Below are 17,551 nucleotides of genomic sequence, written 5' to 3'. Positions count from 1 at the left end.
ACCAATTTCCTCATTGCCCCCCCCCCAAAAAAAAAGCTAAGGTCAAAGTACTCAGGGTCTCAGGCATACTGAGCATGCACTTTACCCTTGAGTTCCATTCCCAGCCCTGCTTTTCAGCTGATTCAAGAAGTAATTAAGCCAGAAACCAGATGAGGTCTGTCTCCCATGGTGTCCTGTCCAACACTGGCTACCCTGACCCCCGCTTTCCCTGCTGCCCACCAAGGGCTTAATAAAGCTAGGTCAGTCCCATATGGGAGACAGGTTAGGGCATCTTTGTCAGACTCCATCTGCTGACACATGATAGGGTTTGGACTGCTGTCCCTTTTAAGGGCATTGCAGACTCACTCTCTCCAGGGGTGTCCTGCCACCTGGACCTCCAGCTTCTCTGTCCATCTTCCCTGGAGAAGCCTAAACCAAGTATGACTCAAGCTTTTCAGCACTACTCCTAGGTTCAGCTAGTCACTTCCTCTCTACAGCAAACACCATCTCCACCATCTTAGCCTACAGAACCAGCCTGAGGGGGCTGGGAGAAAAAAATTGACACAGTGAGCAAGCAACAGCTTCTAGCCAGAAACCCCTGCTCCGAGAGCCCATCTTTCTTCATCTTTCCCATTGATGGCTTTCGGCTCGACCCTTCCAGTCTCCCATGGGGGCAGAATTCTATGAGCCCAAATCACAGATCTTTCCCTGTTTTACATTGCTAATAATGGATGTTAATATTGAATCCTTCAGCATCTTTTCCAATGAATTAGAATGGCTTTCTCATAGTTTATTTTAGAAAGATGTTCAATATACTAAAGCAAACAAACAAAAAAAGTAATTGAAGAAATTAGTGAATGGTAGAAAAATTGGGCAACTAGTACCTCCAGATGGGAATAATACCATAAACACTAATAGCATTTATGGCACAAGAATGAACAAGCTATTTCTCTTAAGTCTAAATTTCTTAGAATCATTCTGACAGTCCAACTCACTTTATTATTTTTGAGACTCCCATATAGGTCTACTTTTAAAAACTTATGTATTCATAAGCTAATTCTTTTTACCTTCCAGTTTGCTCACAACAGTCTACCTTTGTGTGCTTAATGTTTGCTCTGTAGTCAGTTGGATGTTGTGGCACATGCCTATAATCTTGATATTTGGGAGGCTGAAGTAGAAGGATCTCCAGGTCAAGTCCTGCCTCAGCAATTTAGGCAGATACTCTCAAAAAGGGATTGGGATAGAACATCTCTAGGTTCAACTCTCAGTATTATCCCAGTATGGTACTTGGGGTGGTGGATCTGCTAATGATTTAACAACTGAGGAAGAAATTAGAAGTGAAAAACTTTCAGTTAATTTGTCTTCTTTGAAGATGCAGGTCCTAATGGCATAATTTTTTGTTATTATACTAGATGTGAAGCTGTTTTATACATCCACAATGCATGGGCTAGCCCTTCTACAACTTATTTGAAATAGGGTCTTGCAAAATTAAATTGCCCAGGCTGAACCTGTGACCCTCCCGCCTTAGCCTCCCAAGTTGTTGGAATTAGAGATGTGTACCACCATAACTTCTTACAAGAGGTAGAGTTTGAGATTTTAAGTAGGGAATTATGGCATGAAAAATTTTCACCTGAAGATGTTTTTTTTTTTTTTTAAAAGAGAGAATTTTTAATGTTTTATTGTTTAGTTCTCAGCAGACACAACATCTTTGTTGGTATGTGGTGCTGAGGATCCAACCCGGGCCGCATGCATGTCAGGCGAGCGCGCTACTGCTTGAGCCACATCCCCAGCCTGAAGATGGTCTTAAAATTAATAAATTATGGGGATATGGTTGTAGTTCAGTGGTAGAGCACTTGCTTAGCATGTGTGAACACTGGGTTCGATCCTTGATACCACATAAAAACAAATAAAGGTATAAAAAATACAATAACATTACAAAATTAATAATTTACTAGAGCCTTTTTGGGTAGAGGAGATGGGGGAAAAGAGACCAAACACTCATTGATTCATCCAACAAGAAGCCATAACTTTATTAATGATAGAAACAGTACAAATTTCAAACCAAGCTGCAGTTATCCTTTTGAAACACCAGAAAAAGGTCCTGGCTTTCAGATGGTTACATTGTTAATTCCTATAAGAGAAAAAACATAAGGTGGTTACAGGCAAAGCAGGAGAAGATGGTTATTAAAACCTAAGGCAATTAACAATAGGATTTGGAATAATGCTTTATATATAGCCGATACTAAACAGAGAAAAATTATTTTTCACTGGTTAGGGCAGAGGGAAGCCAGGAAAAAAGATTTGGTCACTTACCATTATAGCATTTACAATATCATTACTGTTGTTCTTTAGGGCTCGGACCGCCTTTGCTCTTGACACATTTGCTTGTGACATGACCAATTCTATATCCTTAACTTCCACACCTGTTTCATCAACCTAAAAGATGAGAGGGGAAAACAAAAAACCTTAATAAATTACAGATAACAACAACTTAGTACTTCTTTGGTGCCAGAGTCCCTTGAATTTAGTTCTAGGTGTAAACAGGTATAAATAATGGGGGTTGAATGCCTAAAACAATAATCTACCAACAGCAAACATACCACTATTCAGAGAGGATTACAAATAGAAAAAGATTTCCTGGCATACCTCTTCCTCTTCACTCTCTTCTTGTACAGTTGGAGTCTGTGTGTTTTCTTGAATGTTTGAGACCGCTTCACCTTGAACTTTGAATTTCTCAGCAGCTGCTAACTGTGCTTGCTGAGATAAATCTTCAATCTACAAAGAAAGACAACAGAGATGTCAATAAATTAGTTTGCCATAAATGAAAAAAATCACATATCCTTTTGAAACCTTTTCAATACTCTCATTCTAAATCTATTTCAGGGAAGTTAGAGTAATATAACTGTAAACTGCTTGCCCTAAGACTATAACTGTAGAAAGAAAAGTAGTTTAGATCTAGGTCTTAATTATGCCTCCCAGGGGACATCTGGCAATGTCTAGAACAAAGAATTATCTGACCTGAAATATCAACAGTGTTGATCGAGTGCAACTCAAGAAAACTTAACTCACCTTGGCTTCCCCAAAAACTATGTAGGTATCTGAAGCTGGACTCTTATAGACATCTGGTTTTGTGATGACAAAGAGGATATTCTTAGATTTTCGGATAGTGACTCTAGTAACCCCCGTAACCTGTCGAAGACCTAGCTTGGACATAGCCTGAAAAATAGAAAAGAACATTAAAATTTCAACTTTAGAATCAGCTTCATAAAGCAAGAAATGCAACAATACCATATCCAAAGCAGACTCATGGGTTAAGAAAAAGATGTAAAAGGGGAAGGTGCCATGGTGTGTACCAGTAATCCTAGTGGCTCAGGAGGGCTCTAAGCAACTCTGTCTCTATTAATACAAAAAAGAGCTGGGGATATGGCTCAGTGGTTAAGTGTCTCTGGGTTCCAACCCAAGTTAAAAAAAAAAGAAAAGATGGTGTTCTAAAAAATTACACATCAGAACTTTAATCCTTGTTTATAACTTAACATCTTACCTTCCGTGCCTTCTTTTCACTCCGACTCTGTTTTGCTTTACTGACTGGTTCTTCATCGATTTCAGCTGCAGCTGCCAGCTATAAAGATAAAACAACTAAATTAAATAGAACCCAAGATCTGGATACCACAACCTCTGTGTGATTTTCCCTTTATTCCAGATACAATAGTCAGCCCCGATCAATTCTGGTTCTCCAGTGCTTCCTTGACCCCAGTGTTTACACCAGTCAAGAAGGGAATACTCACCTGTGCTTGTTGGGTGGTTGCTTGTGTGGAATCTTGTTCTTCAAGTTCTGGTACAGATTCATCACTGTCAGATTCTGTTCCAGAACCTAAGATGACAAACAACTTTTATTACTTTTATAGTAAAAATTTTAAGGAGGTTGTACCCTCACTAAGGCCTGCTTGGACTAGAGGTCACCACTTTAATGCTAGGCCTTACAAAGTGAAATGTTTAAAGCCAGTTTGGGAGCCAACTTACTAGTTAAACTAGTGTGTACACATCTATTAAAGACCCACCCCCAGAAATGAGGGATAACTGAAAGATACAATTTATATAGTATAATTATTCTCTTTCCCTTAAGGTCTTCATTTCTTGGCACAAATAACCAAGCATCTGAAATAACTCCAAATTTTACCCTATATTCCATCTACCATCCACCCCAGAAAGGTTTTGTCTAAAGGGATCTCCACACACACTTAAGTGGGGGGAAAATAATAAAAAATAAATAAATCACATTATGCAGGGAGAAAAGGCAAGGCACTTTTCCTTTATCCTTTAAACCTATGGAGGAGGCCAGAAGCAGTTGTGTACACACATTTGGCCTATTTTCAAATCATTCACCCTAGTAATTTGGTCTAATCAATATTGCTAGAAGATTTTCAATGATGCCAAGCCACCTTCTCTACTAGATATTGCCCTGTGATGTCTCCATTTCTTCTGAACATAATTCACATATTGAAAGGCCCAGCATGGATAAAGACTACCAAGGGAAAAAAAGCAATATACCTGCACCATTCTTAGGCTAGGAAACAGAGTTATCTATTTTTTGAAGAAAAGCAAGTCCCTGGGCAAGTGGTCATTACTAAGAAATAAAAAGAAATACAATAGCTCCAAATTTCCCAATATTTTAGCAAATCCCAGGCCCAGGGACAGGTTAGTGATGTGATAAGGATTAGAGCAAATTAACAGTCCAGCAGGTCTTGGTTTCCAATGTCAGATCAGTTGTATTATCTGATGTGATGAAAACCAAGAATTAGTTGTGTATTCCTAGAGCTTTTGCACTTGAAAGGATCATTCTAAGTCTACATCCAAACTCAAGCAGATTGACTGGAGAAAGTGGCGCATCCTAGTGTTAGTATGGATGGGAGTTCCCAAGAGGGGTGTGGGCAACACACCATGCACACAGCAAACCAAGGCAAATACCCTTGTTGTTCTTCAGAACAGGTTGCTTGGCAGAGGGGGTTGGGGCAGGGATCCCAGCAGGTTTGGGGGTGGGCATGTCGACAAGGACGGACTGGAAAGGCACTCCCCCAGATATTGGTTCCGGGGGAATCAGAGGCGGCAGCTCATCCTCATCATCAGGGGCTAGGGGCTTAGAGGGTGATTCCAGCACCAGCCCAGGTGAGGTCGGCAGAAACTGTTGTTTAGGAAGCAGAGGGGGAACTGGGGAAGGAGCAAGAGGCAGAGAGACTGGTGGGGTGGTTGCTGGAGACACAGATGTTGATCCAGCTATAGGAAGGATCTTCTCAGAGGCAACTCCTGCTAGAGGGGTAGATATCTTAGACTCAGGGGAATGAAAAGGATCTTTGCTTTTTGTAGGAGAAACAGGGATTGTCAGTAGAGGAGCTGGTGTCACTGTAGAAAGGGATCCTTTAGTATCATTCTTAGTTGAGGGATCTGAGCACTTAGGCAAAGCTGCAGAATTCTTCTTGGTTCCTGGGCCTTTCTGAGTGGGAACTGTGGTGACTTGTTCATTTTCTGGAGATGAGACCACAAGTACTTCTTTGAGAGCCTTGGGGCCTTTCTTTGCTGGGACACCTTCAGATGCCTCAGGAGTAAGGGCCCCCATGGTACATATTACTGACACTGGGGAAGCAGGGGAGCCTTTGGGGGAGGGAGGAACAATGCCTGGGAGAATGGGGGACTCTTTAGGGAAAACATTTACAGCTTGCAGAGTGGGACTGCCTTTGGAGGATGGGGTAGCTAGGGCCTCTTTGGGGGCTAGGGCCTCTTTGGGAGAAGGAGAAGTGACAGGTGTGGGAATAGAGGCCCCTTTGGGGGCTGGGGCCTTTTTAGGAGGGAGAATAGTGTCTGGAGGAGTGGGAGTTCCTTTGGGGGCTGTGGTTGCTGGGCCCTTTTTGGGAGAGGAGATTGCTGTGGCCTCTTTGGGGGCTGCAGTTGCTGGGGCCTTTTTGGAAGAGGGAGGAGTGTCCACTGGAGGAGTGGGGATCCCTTTAAGGGATGAAGTTGTTTGGGCATCTTTGGGGGCTGTACCTGCTGGGGGTTTTCTGGGAGAGGGAGGAGTCACAACAGGAGTAATAAAGGTCTCTTTGGGAGCTGCAGTTGCTGTGGCTTTTTTGGGAGAGGGGGCTCCCTTGGAGAATGGGGTTGTAGGGGCCTCTTTGGGTGCTGCAGTTGCTGGGGCCTTTTTGGGAGAGGGAGGAGTGTCAGCTAGAGGAGTGGGGGCCCCTTTTGGGGATGGAATTGGTGACTTTTTCGGAGGAGTCATAGCTGGTGTGGTGGGGAGCCCTTTGAGTAATGGGATTGCTGAAGCCTCTTTGGAGGAAGAAGTCACAACCGTGGGAGCCAGAACCCCTTTGGTGGATGGGGTTACTGTAGCCTCTTTGGGGGCTATACTTGTCGGGGCCTTTTTTGGGGAGGGAAGAGTCTCAGCTGGGGACCCTTTGGGGGATGAGGTTGTTGGTAACTTTTTGGAGGGACTTGGTGCCGTTTTTGTTGGAGGAGTCACAGCTGAGGAAGTGGGGACCTCTTTGGGGACTGTATTTGCTGGGCCGATTTTGGGAGAGGGAGGAATCTCAGCTGGGGCCCCTTTGGGGGATGGAGATGTTGATTTTTCTGGGGAAGGTGGAGTCACAGTTGGGGAAGTAGGGACCTCTTTGGGGGCTGCAGTTGCTTGGGTCTTTTTGGGAGAGGGAGGAGTCACAGCTGGGGGAGTGGGGGCCCCTTTGGGGGACAGAGTTACTGTGGTCTCTTTGGGAGAAGGAGGAATCTCATCTGGGATCCCTTTGGAGGCTGAATTTGCTGGGGCCTTTTTGGGAGAGGGAGGCATCACAGCCAGGGGAGCGCAGATCCCTTTGGAGGATGGAGCTGCTGATGCTTTTTCTGGGGAGAGGGGAGTCACAGTTGGAGGGCTGGGAACCTCTTTTGGGGCTATATTTGCTGGGGCCTTTTTGGGAGAGGGAGGAGTCACAGCTGGGGAAGTGGGGGCCCCTTTGGGGGATGGAACTGCTGGTGTCTTTTTGGAAGAGGTGGGAGTCACAGCTGTGGGACTGGGGACCTCAGTGGGAGCTGTATTTGCTGGGGCCTTTTTGGGAGAGGGAGGAGTCTCAGCTGGAGGAGGGGGGACCCCTTTGGGGGATGGGGTTACTGTGACCTCTTTAGGGGTTGTACTTGTGGGGGCCTTTTTGGGAGAGGGAGGAGGAGTCACAGCTGGGGAAGTGGGGACCCCTTTGGGGGACAGGGTTACTGTGGCCTCTTTAGGGGCTGTATTTGCTGAGGCCTTTTTGGGAGAGGGAGGAGTCACAGCTGGCGGAGTGGGGACCTCTTTGGGGGATGGAATTGTTGGGGTCTTTTGGGTGGAGGAAGAAGTCTCTTCTGGGGTCCCTTTGGGAGATGAAATTGTTGGTGCCTTTTTTGGGGAGAGAGGAGTTACAGGTGGGGGACTGGAGACTCCTTTGGGGGATGGGGCCTTTTTTTTGTGGTGAGGAGCCTCAATGGGAGAAGGAGGAGCATCAGCTAGCAGGGCAGGGGACCCTTTGGAAGATGGAGCTGGTGTACTTTTTGGGGAAGGAGTAACAGCTGGGACAGTTGTTGCTACCTTTTTTGGGGAGGAGGGAGGAGTCTTAGCTGGGGCAGTGGGGATCCCACTGGGGGCTATGGTTACTGGATCCTTTTGGGGGGAGGTAGGAATCTCAGCTGAGGTACTGGAAGTTTCTTTGAGGGATGGGCTTGCTGTGGTGGCTTCTTTGGGGACTGTAGCTGTTGGAGACTTTTTTGGGGAAGGAGGAATCTCAGCTGGGGGGTTGGGGGTTCCCTTGGGGTTTGTAGCTGCTGGGGCCTTTTTGGAGGTAGGAGCCACAGTTGGGGCAGTGGGGGTTCCTTTGGGAGATGGGCTTGCTGGGGTCTTTTGGACTGAGGAAGGAGTGACAACTGGGGGATTGGGAACTCCTTTCGGGGCCAGCGTTGCTTGTGGCTTTTTGGGAGAGGGAGAAGTCTCTGCTGGGGGAGTAGGAGTCCTTTTGGGGGATGGGTCTGCTGGGGCCTTTTTGGGGGAGGGAAGAGGCACAGTTGTAGGAGTAGGGGCCCCTTTGGGAGTGGGAGAATGCTTCTTGGTTAGTGAACCTTTAGGGCCTTGAATAGAAATATTGGCCTCTGGAAGGAAGGAAGCTTCAACTGGAGAAACAGAAGATGAGAGATTTCCAGCAAGATCATCAGGGATAGGAGAACCCTTCTTGATTAGAGGTCTTTTAGTCTGAGGAGACATACCAGTCCCTAAAGGAGATGCAGAGTCAGTTATAGAAGTCATGCTTCCTTTGGAAGATGTAGAATCAGTGAGGTCCTCATTTGGGCACACAGGAGAGGAAACTAAAGGTGCCAATGATGAGGTCTGAGAAATACCATCAACTATATCTGCACTGGACAGAGCAATCCCAGCTGGGGAAAGAGGGGGAAAGGGCACGGACTTAGGAATTTCAGGAGTCAGCGTCAATGCTACTGTAGAAACAGAAACATTCTGAGGGGATAAAGTCATAGCTGGAGCCACAGGGCAACTTTCAGAAGCTGGAGAAACCAAAGGTAAAGTAGTAAGAGTACAGGTATCTTTGGCAGTTGTAGAAGCCACCCCCATATGGTCAGCACTTCCCAAAGGAAACGTAGCCACTGCTGGAGCAGTGATAGAACTTTTGAGAAGCAGACTATCAGGGTCTGGGATTGTATAAGGATCTGTCTTGACTACAGAGGTCGAGGAGTTAACATCCAGAGAAGAGGCAATAGCACTGGCTGCCTTAGCTACAGGGAGAGGCTCCACACAGCTTTTCTTTGCTATAGTGGTTTCAGGAGAAATTATCTCCAAAGATGATGTACTTTGGGAGGAATTCTGGGGCGATGAGAGGGCCAAAGGTAATGAAGTGGGGCTTTCCTTGGTAGGGAGTCCTGTCTGGGTGGGAGATATAGGAGCTGGCAAAGGACAGACTGGTATGCTCAGAGTAGTTACTATCTGAGAAGTAGGAAGCTCTTTTTGAGCCACAGGTGACATAACCAAGGCAGTAAGGGAAGTTGGTTCTTTACTACTTATGAGACCTGATGAAATTGGAGGAGGCACAGAAGTAGGTACCTCAAAGGTAGTAGGTGCTGCAGAAATCATAGAGGGGTTAGTCATCAGAAGTGGGGTGGTTCCAACAGAAGAGACAGAAGTTTCTTTAAAGTCTGTTCCTGGAGAAGCAAGAATTTGAGTCCCCAGAGGCTGATAAGTGGCATTAGGAGACTCTTTAAGACCGAGCAAGGCCGTAGGAGATAATGAAGTAGTGGTAGTTACAATTGGGGAGCCAGAAGGGTAGGAGGTTATGTCAGTCACTGTAGAGGGGCCTTTGTCAACAGACAGAGCCAGAGAAGAACCTGGAGACCTTATTGGAAGAGCAGCCACAGTACCAGTAACCAGCTCATTTCCCGAAGGAAGGGGAGAAATCACAGATCTCTGAGATGGATAAGAGGTCCCCAAGGAAGAATGATCTACAGAAATGGTATTCACTGCAGGATTTGACAGTGTACTAGGAGCTGCTTGACCTAAAGGTTGGATAGAAGAACCCTGATGTAAAGATGTAAGATGAGAACCCAGAGAACTAGGGAAAACTGGTGGGATGCTAGGAGCCACAGTTTGAGAAGAGGTCACTGCAGGAGTAGACTGGGTTGAAAAAGATAAGGTAGAAGGTGAACTAACAGGCCCCTTCAGGCTGAAGCTTAATGGGTTTTGTGGGATCAGAGCTGAGGAAATGGGGATACTTTTAATCTGAGAAGTAATGGCTGGGGGAGTAATGCATGGTGTCAGAGCACAGGAGGTTACCCCAGATTGAACAGAGGCCAAGGGATTTCCAACATGGGAAGGAACAGCACTGATTGTACCTGGAGGACCTGAACTTGGAGTAGTAGCTTTCGGATTAGGGAGTACCTGAGAGGGAACCTGAATAGGAGAGGGTTTTGGTTCTGAGGGAGTAATGGGAGCTGGTAGAGATGTCACTGACCCTGACTCAGCCATAGCAACTGATGGAGGTGAGGCAACAGGGTTAGGTGGAAAAGCAGAACTCTTCTGAACTGAGTGGGGAGCCAATGCAACAAGGGCCAAGGGAGCTGAAGAGGAATGGGCACCTTTCAGAGTTGGCCCTATCATGGGAGAGGCCAGAGCTAAGGCAGCTGGGGAGATGGGAGGCCCTATTAGGTGCGGTAGGAAAGTTGGGGTGTTAGGGAGAGTTTCCAAAGGCATGGCAGTTCCAGAGGATGGCTGGGGAAAAGGAGCTTCAAAGGGGGCTGAAGCAATACTAGAGGGAGAAGGAAATGGGGAAGGCTGGTTAGCAACTGCTAGAGGGCACTGTTGGGGGGCCAGGGAGCAAGGAGGGGTAAGGGTAGGTCTAGACTGCCCTAAGGCAGCAGTGACATTCAAGGCTGAAGGCATAGGAAGCACAGCTGGAGGAGAAAAGCAAAAAAAAAAAAAAGAAAAAAAAAAAAAGAGGAGGAAAAGAAAAAAAAAAAAAGAGGAGGAAAAGAAAAAAAAAAGTGAGTTATGCAGGCCAATTTGGTACAACATGCCTCACAGGAAACAATGGAATTTTAAATCTGAGAATGAAAGTCACCACACAGGATTAGACAACAGTGACAAGCAACACCCAAAGTTCCCCAAACATTTCAGTGGTAAAGTGAGAACACATTCTTCCACACATTCTAAGTTCTACCAAAATAAACCAAAAATTTCAGAATGGGGAAAATAGTTAAAAGTTAAACACAAAGAACAGAGGCTCAGGAATGGATTGGGAACAATATACTTTCTATCCTTTCCCAGTTGTGCCTTTCCCTTTTCTCCTGAAATGGGACCTCATTCCCAAGTCTTTAAGCCAACAGAATTATCACTAGAACTCAAGGATCGTGAACTGAAACACTGAAAACTGGAATAAGGATGACAATAGGCAGACAGTTTAATGATGGGGAATCAGCTGAATGAGAAAAAGTCTTAAAAACAAACAACAACAACAAAAAACCCTCTGAAGTTTCCACTAGGCCATGACAAACATCACTGTTTTCTTAGGAAGAGGGAGCTTCGCATAATTCAGTTCTATTGAAGTTGAAACTCTTCAGCCCCTTACCCCCTTATGTCTTAGTTTACTTAGCAAAACCAGAAAGAAAGCAAACAAAGACATCCAGCCACAAATAGGTTGCACTTCCTATTCTACCCTTCCTCAGTAATGTTAGGCTCTTTAGACATCATTACAAGATGAACTAGACCTTCAGGGAGACAGCTTGGTCACTAGGGTAGGGACTGTATTATGAAATTCTAACCCAACTTGTTAAACCAGACTGTGGTTCTATTTTGGAAGGAGAGCTGTAGAGTGAAAATAATATAACAGACCCTAACTCTTGATCTGAGTAAGTATTTTTATTCTGTCTGGTCTATTTTGTCAAAATACACCAATATTTGACACTATGGTAAAACTGAGAGGTTTTGTAGAGGGAAAAAAAATACCATATATGTAATTTAGAAAATAACATCAAATTAGATCAACAAATGCTCAATGCCCAAAAGGGATTGTTAAAGGGGGCAGGGAGAGGTTGGGTGCGGTGGCCCATGCCTCTGTAATCCCATGGCTTGGGAGGCTGAGACAGCAGGATCATGAGTTCAAAGCCAGCCTCAGCAATGGAGAGGGGCTAACCAACTCAGTGAAACTCTGTCTCTAAATACAAAACAGGGCAGGGGACATGGCTCAGTGGTTGAATGCTCAGGAATTCAATCTCTAGTACCTGCCCCAAAGAGGGGGAGGACAGTCCATAGCATCCAAATTCACAACTCAACCAAATAATCTTCTTAGTTCTTATAGTATTTGACTATATAAAGTCAAGTGGCTCAGGAGAATTGGTAATCAAAGTCTTATGATTACAGTACATATACTTTTTTTTTAAAAAACTCTTTTAAGAGCGAGAATTTTAATATTTATTTTTTAGTTTTCGGCAGACACAACATCTTTGTATGTGGTGCTGAGGATTGAACCCGGGCCGAACGCATGCCAGGCAAGCACGCTACCGCTTGAGCCACATCCCCAACCCCCAGTACATATACTTTCAAACACGTTAACAAGAATTTAAAACATGGAATATGTTTTCTTCTTACTGGATCTCAAGATGGGATAAGACCCAAATAACTTGCTTTGCCATCATAACCAATTTCCTGTGTTAGCTTTTTCATTTATTCTAATAGATGAAATTCTGGTAATTTATCACAGGTACTCAATATTATACACTTTCTGTACTCAGACTAATCAGAATGTTTAGCAGCACTAAGGATTATTTCAGAAATCAAGTTCTGTAGTTTGGAATTATATTATTCTAATTTTATCCAAATTTCAGTCTCCATATTTGAAAAATTAAGTGGTACAATGAGATTGAGATAATGTCTAAAAGTCTTGTTTAGCGCTGAAACCACAGAATCTTTAAAGACCAGTCTTTCATCATCCCATTTCATAAATTTCTTGTAGCTAAAGCATTTCCTATTGCTCATTCCGTACTGAGGGCCCCCCTCCTTATTCTTCTCTAGCAGCTGTATTAATCCCTTCAGCTGCTAAAATCAGACAGGTGGGGAGAAAGAACCGCAATGTTTTCAACTGTAAACAACTTTAACTCCAAAAAAGGTGAAAGAAATCGCCCTTGAAATTTACAAAAAACATAGGATAGAGATTATAACCTAAGATTCCCTTCATTTAGTTTGCACAACTGACCCAACAACACTATCATTTTACATCTTTCCATTGCCCCAGTTTTCTAGAGAGGTGTTTCAACCAGAATTAAAAACTTGCCTTCACACTAGATTTTACACCCATTAATTTCAATGATGAAGATCAAAGGGAGCATTTATTTCAATGTTGGGTTCCAGACAATGGCCCAAGCACTATTTCGGCATTCAACAAATATCTCAGCATCAACCCTTAAAACAAGTTAAACCAACCTAGGACTCTGGGGCTCGGTAGGACACATTTACCACCAGCACATACCTCATCAGACATGTGATAAAGGCACAATGCCAAGCTCTGCTATCTAAAACCTTGATGCAACTTGCTGGCTGGGACTTCACAAAAGCTCAGGTCTCCTTGGGCGGCCTGTGTGTCATCCAGTTCTAATAGTAAGATTCACTGATCCCCCCCTCCCCACTCAATCTTCCCAGGAGGTGGCAGTTGCAATTCACAAAGCAGTTAGTGAATGTGAACATTCACAAATCTTGATACAATTTTTATTCCTGCTCCCTAAATAAGTCCCTCCAAAATAACAAGTTTTCCTTTCTGGTAAAGCTACAAAACCATCGTAGCAAATTAGGTAGAGATATACTCTTCTTTGTCACTTTACTCACCAAATGGTGTTAAGAGTCTATCTTAATTAACAGCAACGAAACTATAGGAACCTACCTGTCTCAGCTTGGGGCTGTGGCAACTCCTGCTCTGTAGCAGGGACGGTTTCCGTGGCTTCACCCGGCATTTCTGAAGGAAGGGAATAAAAAGGAGGCCTGAATTGACAGGGGTGCACTTGCCCAACTCAGAATCAACTATTAATAACTCAACGGAGGATTGTTAAATGGGGGAAAAAAGTCATGAAAATGTCTGAGGACTGCCCTTCCCAAAGTTACTAAGAATAGGTGGGAAAAGTGACCCTCAGATATCTATAAAAGGAATCACCTGAGTACGCTCCGCAGAAAGTAGACTTCCCAGTGCTTAGGGTTCGTTGTATTCCACACTCTTGATCCCACAAGACCAGGAATCACCTTTGCATTCTCAACCCGAGAGAGAGGATCCGGTCTGACTCCCAACCGTTTAAAACCTCTGACGTACTTTGAGCCCCCTCCCCTTTAACATTTACGCAACCTGGGCTCGGGGCCCCCAGGTCTTCTGAGAGCCGGGAGACGAAAGAGGACGCCTTGGGTCCCAACACTCCCCTTCTCACAATAAGAACGGTGTTTAGGGTTCTGAGGCTGTGACCCCTTAACCTCCTCTGGATTTCTGCGAAGCCGTTCCCAACAGACCCACACAGCTTTTGCCCCCAAGACTACAGTGACTCTTATATCCCCTCCATACCCGGGTTCTGGGCCTGGCCCGTAGGACCCTTATGCCCCTTTTTTGCCAGGACACCAACTACAGACCCCCTTTTCTCCGGATACCCAGCGACTAGTAGGAACCCTGTAACTGTACAAAGACGTCAACTGTCCTCAACTCTGAATCCCCCGGGCGGTTCAACCCGCGAGAAAGGAGGATGGCGGCGGATGGAGTAGCGGCGCAGACAGCACTTACTGTGCGGAGAACGCGAGACCAAGATGGCGGCAGAAAGAGAGCGAGCAAGAGCGTGACCCACGCCTGTTGCAGAAGGAAGCCTGGCGCGGAGGGGGCGGGGCCACGATCCGATTCCGGGTCAGGAGCTGTTGGAAGCCACTTCCTTTATCCAATGACCCTGAGGGCTGTTTCTAGGGCGGGGGTGGTGATGAGTTCTAAATAAGGGTAAGAATTTAGAACCCGACACACTGGCCTGGCTGGAGCAGTCCTCGTGGAGCGAGGCAGCCCTCAAACATCCCGCCCCTTCCTTTCGAGCGAGCATGTTTGCTTCCCGAAGGGAAACCATAGAGAAGCTCCGCCTACGGGTCCGCAAAGTAGCAACAGCTGTTTTAAGATTTCCCCTACTCAGAAGCAGGGAAACGCGACATTAATTAATAGCGAACTCCAAAGATTGTATTGTCACCATTGTAAAGTAGAAATGACATAAGTTAAATCTCAATTATTTTATTTTTGAAATAGACGATTTGGGACGATGTTGACGTCCGATTCCTCTCCCCGGCGCAGCGGGGATTATAGGCATATACACAATTCTTTTTGCTTATTTTAGGCACTTCTTAAATAATTCTGAAACTCGTCCATTCTAAAGGACCGGGATCCCATGTTAAGAATCCGTGCTCTGTACAGGGTTCTTGAGAAGTAGAATGTAAAACCAGTGTTTTGTTAATGAAAAGAGAACTCCATACTATTTTCTAAGCTCTAAAAAAGGACAAACCAAACACAAACCTGAATTATCCAAATCAGCTAACACTATTTGGTATAATGGCTTGAATACGATTATGGCTGACTTAATTTTAAGAGAAGCAGTGAGAATTTAAAATGGGAGAAGAGGAAGCGGGCGACCACTTTTCCTTCTGAGCCGAGTTGTGCACACCTGTAATCCCAGCGAGGCAGGACAATCAGAAAAAACTGGAGGCCAGCATGGGCAATTTGAGAGACCCTGTCTCAAAATAGGATTAGAATGTGGTTGGGTGGTAGAGCGCCCCTAGGTTCAATCTGAGATTATTGGGCACAGTGGCACAAAAACCAAGGGGGAAAACAAAAGTCGTGTATATGCCTATAATCTCCCCACCCCCAGGAACCTAATTTCAACATCGTCCTGAAAATAATTGGGATTTAACCTAAATAATTTCTACTTTTCAATGGTGTAATCCCAGTGTTGGGGAACCTAAACCAGGAAGATGGCAAATTCCAGGCTAGACTCGGCAATTTAGTGAAACCCTGTCTCAAAAACTAAAAAGGAAAAAAAAAATTAAAGCAAAAAAAATAAAGGAAATAAAAAAATAATAAAAAGGGCTGGGGCCGTAGCTCAGTGGTAAAGCGTCCCTGGGTCTAGTAGCCCACCTTAAACCTCTATTATAGTGAAGTGAGGATTAGGATTAGTGGACCAGGATTAACCCAGAGAGCAGAATTGACCAGGAACAATTTGGAAATTCTCAGGAGAGGCTATTGTGGACTGATTAAGAACAGACTCAGATTTTCAGTGTAGTCCATTTACCTTCAGAAAAAGTGAAAAACTGGCCAATTATCTTAGACAAAACTACATATTGAAGACAAAAAAATAGCATCTAGTATGTGAGTAGATGGGAATAAACTGCTATTTTTTCCCCCCTCTCCATGAAAATGCCATTATTTAGCTGGTTGTGGTGGTGCACGCTTTGGGAGGCTGAGACAGGAGGATCACAAGTTCAAAGCCAGCCTCAGCAATGGTGAAGTGCTAAGCAACTCAGTGAGACCTTGTTTCTAAATAAAAAAAAGTAGGGCTGAGGGTGTGGCTCAGTGGTGGAGTCCCCAAATTCAATCCCTGGTACCAAAAAAAAAAACAAAAAACAAAAAACAAAAAAAACCCCCCCAAACTACATATTGACCATTGCCCTGTTTTCCTTAGCAAGCCCATGAACTTAACAAAAAACTATGGCCTAATGAATAGCTAAGGAAGGATGTACTTTTTCTTTGGTTTCTTTATAAATTGGAAAGTTTTAAAGATTTTTGATGCTGTTTCTGTGCCTTTGGTTTCTACATTTCTATCAGTGGATTGGCAAATCAGGGAGAAACGAAGTCAGTAGACTTTGATCATGTTTCTGTTCTCTTCATGAACCAAACATTTACTATTTTTAAAATTTGTTCTTTAGTAAAGCATGCCAGGGAGTGAGCTACCGCTTGAGCCCATCCCCAGCCCTGTAGTTAATAATTTTAATGGGCTAGTATGTCAGCTTTATCCCAGGGCTTTAATATTAAAGCATTAAAATACTTTACTGAAGACATTTACAAAACCATAATGGAAGCTTAACATGTCTCTGATTGAAAACACAATACTGTCTTTCTACTTTTTTCTTTTCTGGTACTGGGGATTGAACCCCCAGGCACTTTACCACTGAGCCACGTACCCAGCTCCTTTTTATTTTGTGACAGGGTCTCCTGAAGTTGTTGAGGCTGGTCTTGAATTTGTCATTCTCATGCCTTATTCTCCCCATTAGCTGGGATTCTGGATATGTGCACTGTGCTCACTGTATCCAGAATTTTGACTAGCTAGTTTTAGAATTTGAAGATTGAATGATCCATAATGCACAGAAGCTCAAATAATGAGGAATTTTGCACAATATTCTTTTTAATATTTAAAAAAGTAAATATTAAATATCTTAAAAAGAGAGGAAGAAATACAAAGCATTTTGGTTGATTCCACTATAGTCTGTTTTATATAAATCAAAAGAAAAAAAAGATTGTATGACTATACAGGAAACAATGTTAAATGAAATGTAAGGAAATTTTCATGACATCATAGAAGCACTAGCTTGACAGTTTGCTTCTCAATATTTCTCAGAAGACAGAATCCTACTGTGTAGGATTCCTTGTAAAACCAAGAGAAATCTGATACTTTAGAAGCCATCACATAATACCTGAAACAAAACTTAAAATTTAATTACCTAGATATGTTAAAAAGCCCAAGTGCTTTAACAATTACAACAGGTTTTATTTATTTATTTGGTACTAAGGATTGAACCCAGGAGCGTTTACCCACTAAGCCACAATAACAGCCCACTAAACTTTTTAAAAAAAAATATTTATGTTTTAGTTGTAGTTGGATACAATACCTTTATTTATTTTTATGTGGTGCTGAAGATGGAACCCAGGGCCTCGTTTGTGCTAGGTGAGCTTTCTAACGCTGAGCCACAACCCCAACCCTAAACTTGTTCTTTATGGTAGACTAATTCAGTTGCTCTCTG

The 17,551-nt window shown here is 44.0% G+C and overlaps 2 protein-coding genes across 3 annotated transcripts; both read right to left on the bottom strand.

Moving 5' to 3' along the window:
* Positions 1 to 1,984: 1,984 nt before the first annotated feature.
* Positions 1,985 to 14,448, bottom strand: LOC101964320 (nascent polypeptide associated complex subunit alpha). Of its 2 annotated transcripts, XM_013363047.4 has the most exons (9): positions 14,292 to 14,333; positions 13,683 to 13,777; positions 13,416 to 13,487; positions 3,765 to 3,850; positions 3,521 to 3,598; positions 3,049 to 3,195; positions 2,626 to 2,754; positions 2,293 to 2,415; positions 1,985 to 2,110 (listed from the first exon to the last, which is right to left on the bottom strand). In XM_013363047.4, the coding sequence occupies exons 3-9, from the start codon at positions 13,483 to 13,485 to the stop codon at positions 2,096 to 2,098; spliced, it is 648 nt and encodes a 215-aa protein (XP_013218501.1). In that variant the 5' UTR covers positions 13,486 to 13,487; positions 13,683 to 13,777; positions 14,292 to 14,333; the 3' UTR covers positions 1,985 to 2,095. The 2 variants fall into 2 exon arrangements, with proteins under 2 accessions (XP_013218501.1, XP_005335705.1); XM_005335648.4 differs by lacking the exon at positions 13,683 to 13,777 and having other exon boundaries at positions 14,292 to 14,448.
* LOC144378645 (uncharacterized) lies at positions 4,637 to 13,409 on the bottom strand. The gene has a single exon (XM_078053288.1). It carries the CDS (start codon positions 10,556 to 10,558, stop codon positions 4,874 to 4,876), a length of 5,685 nt encoding a protein of 1,894 aa, XP_077909414.1. The 5' UTR covers positions 10,559 to 13,409; the 3' UTR covers positions 4,637 to 4,873.
* Positions 14,449 to 17,551: the final 3,103 nt, after the last annotated feature.

Source organism: Ictidomys tridecemlineatus, chromosome 6, assembly GCF_052094955.1.
Source record: "Ictidomys tridecemlineatus isolate mIctTri1 chromosome 6, mIctTri1.hap1, whole genome shotgun sequence".
In the NCBI taxonomy this organism is placed as follows: Eukaryota; Metazoa; Chordata; class Mammalia; order Rodentia; family Sciuridae; genus Ictidomys; species Ictidomys tridecemlineatus.
This window is presented reverse-complemented; position numbering and strand designations above follow the sequence as displayed.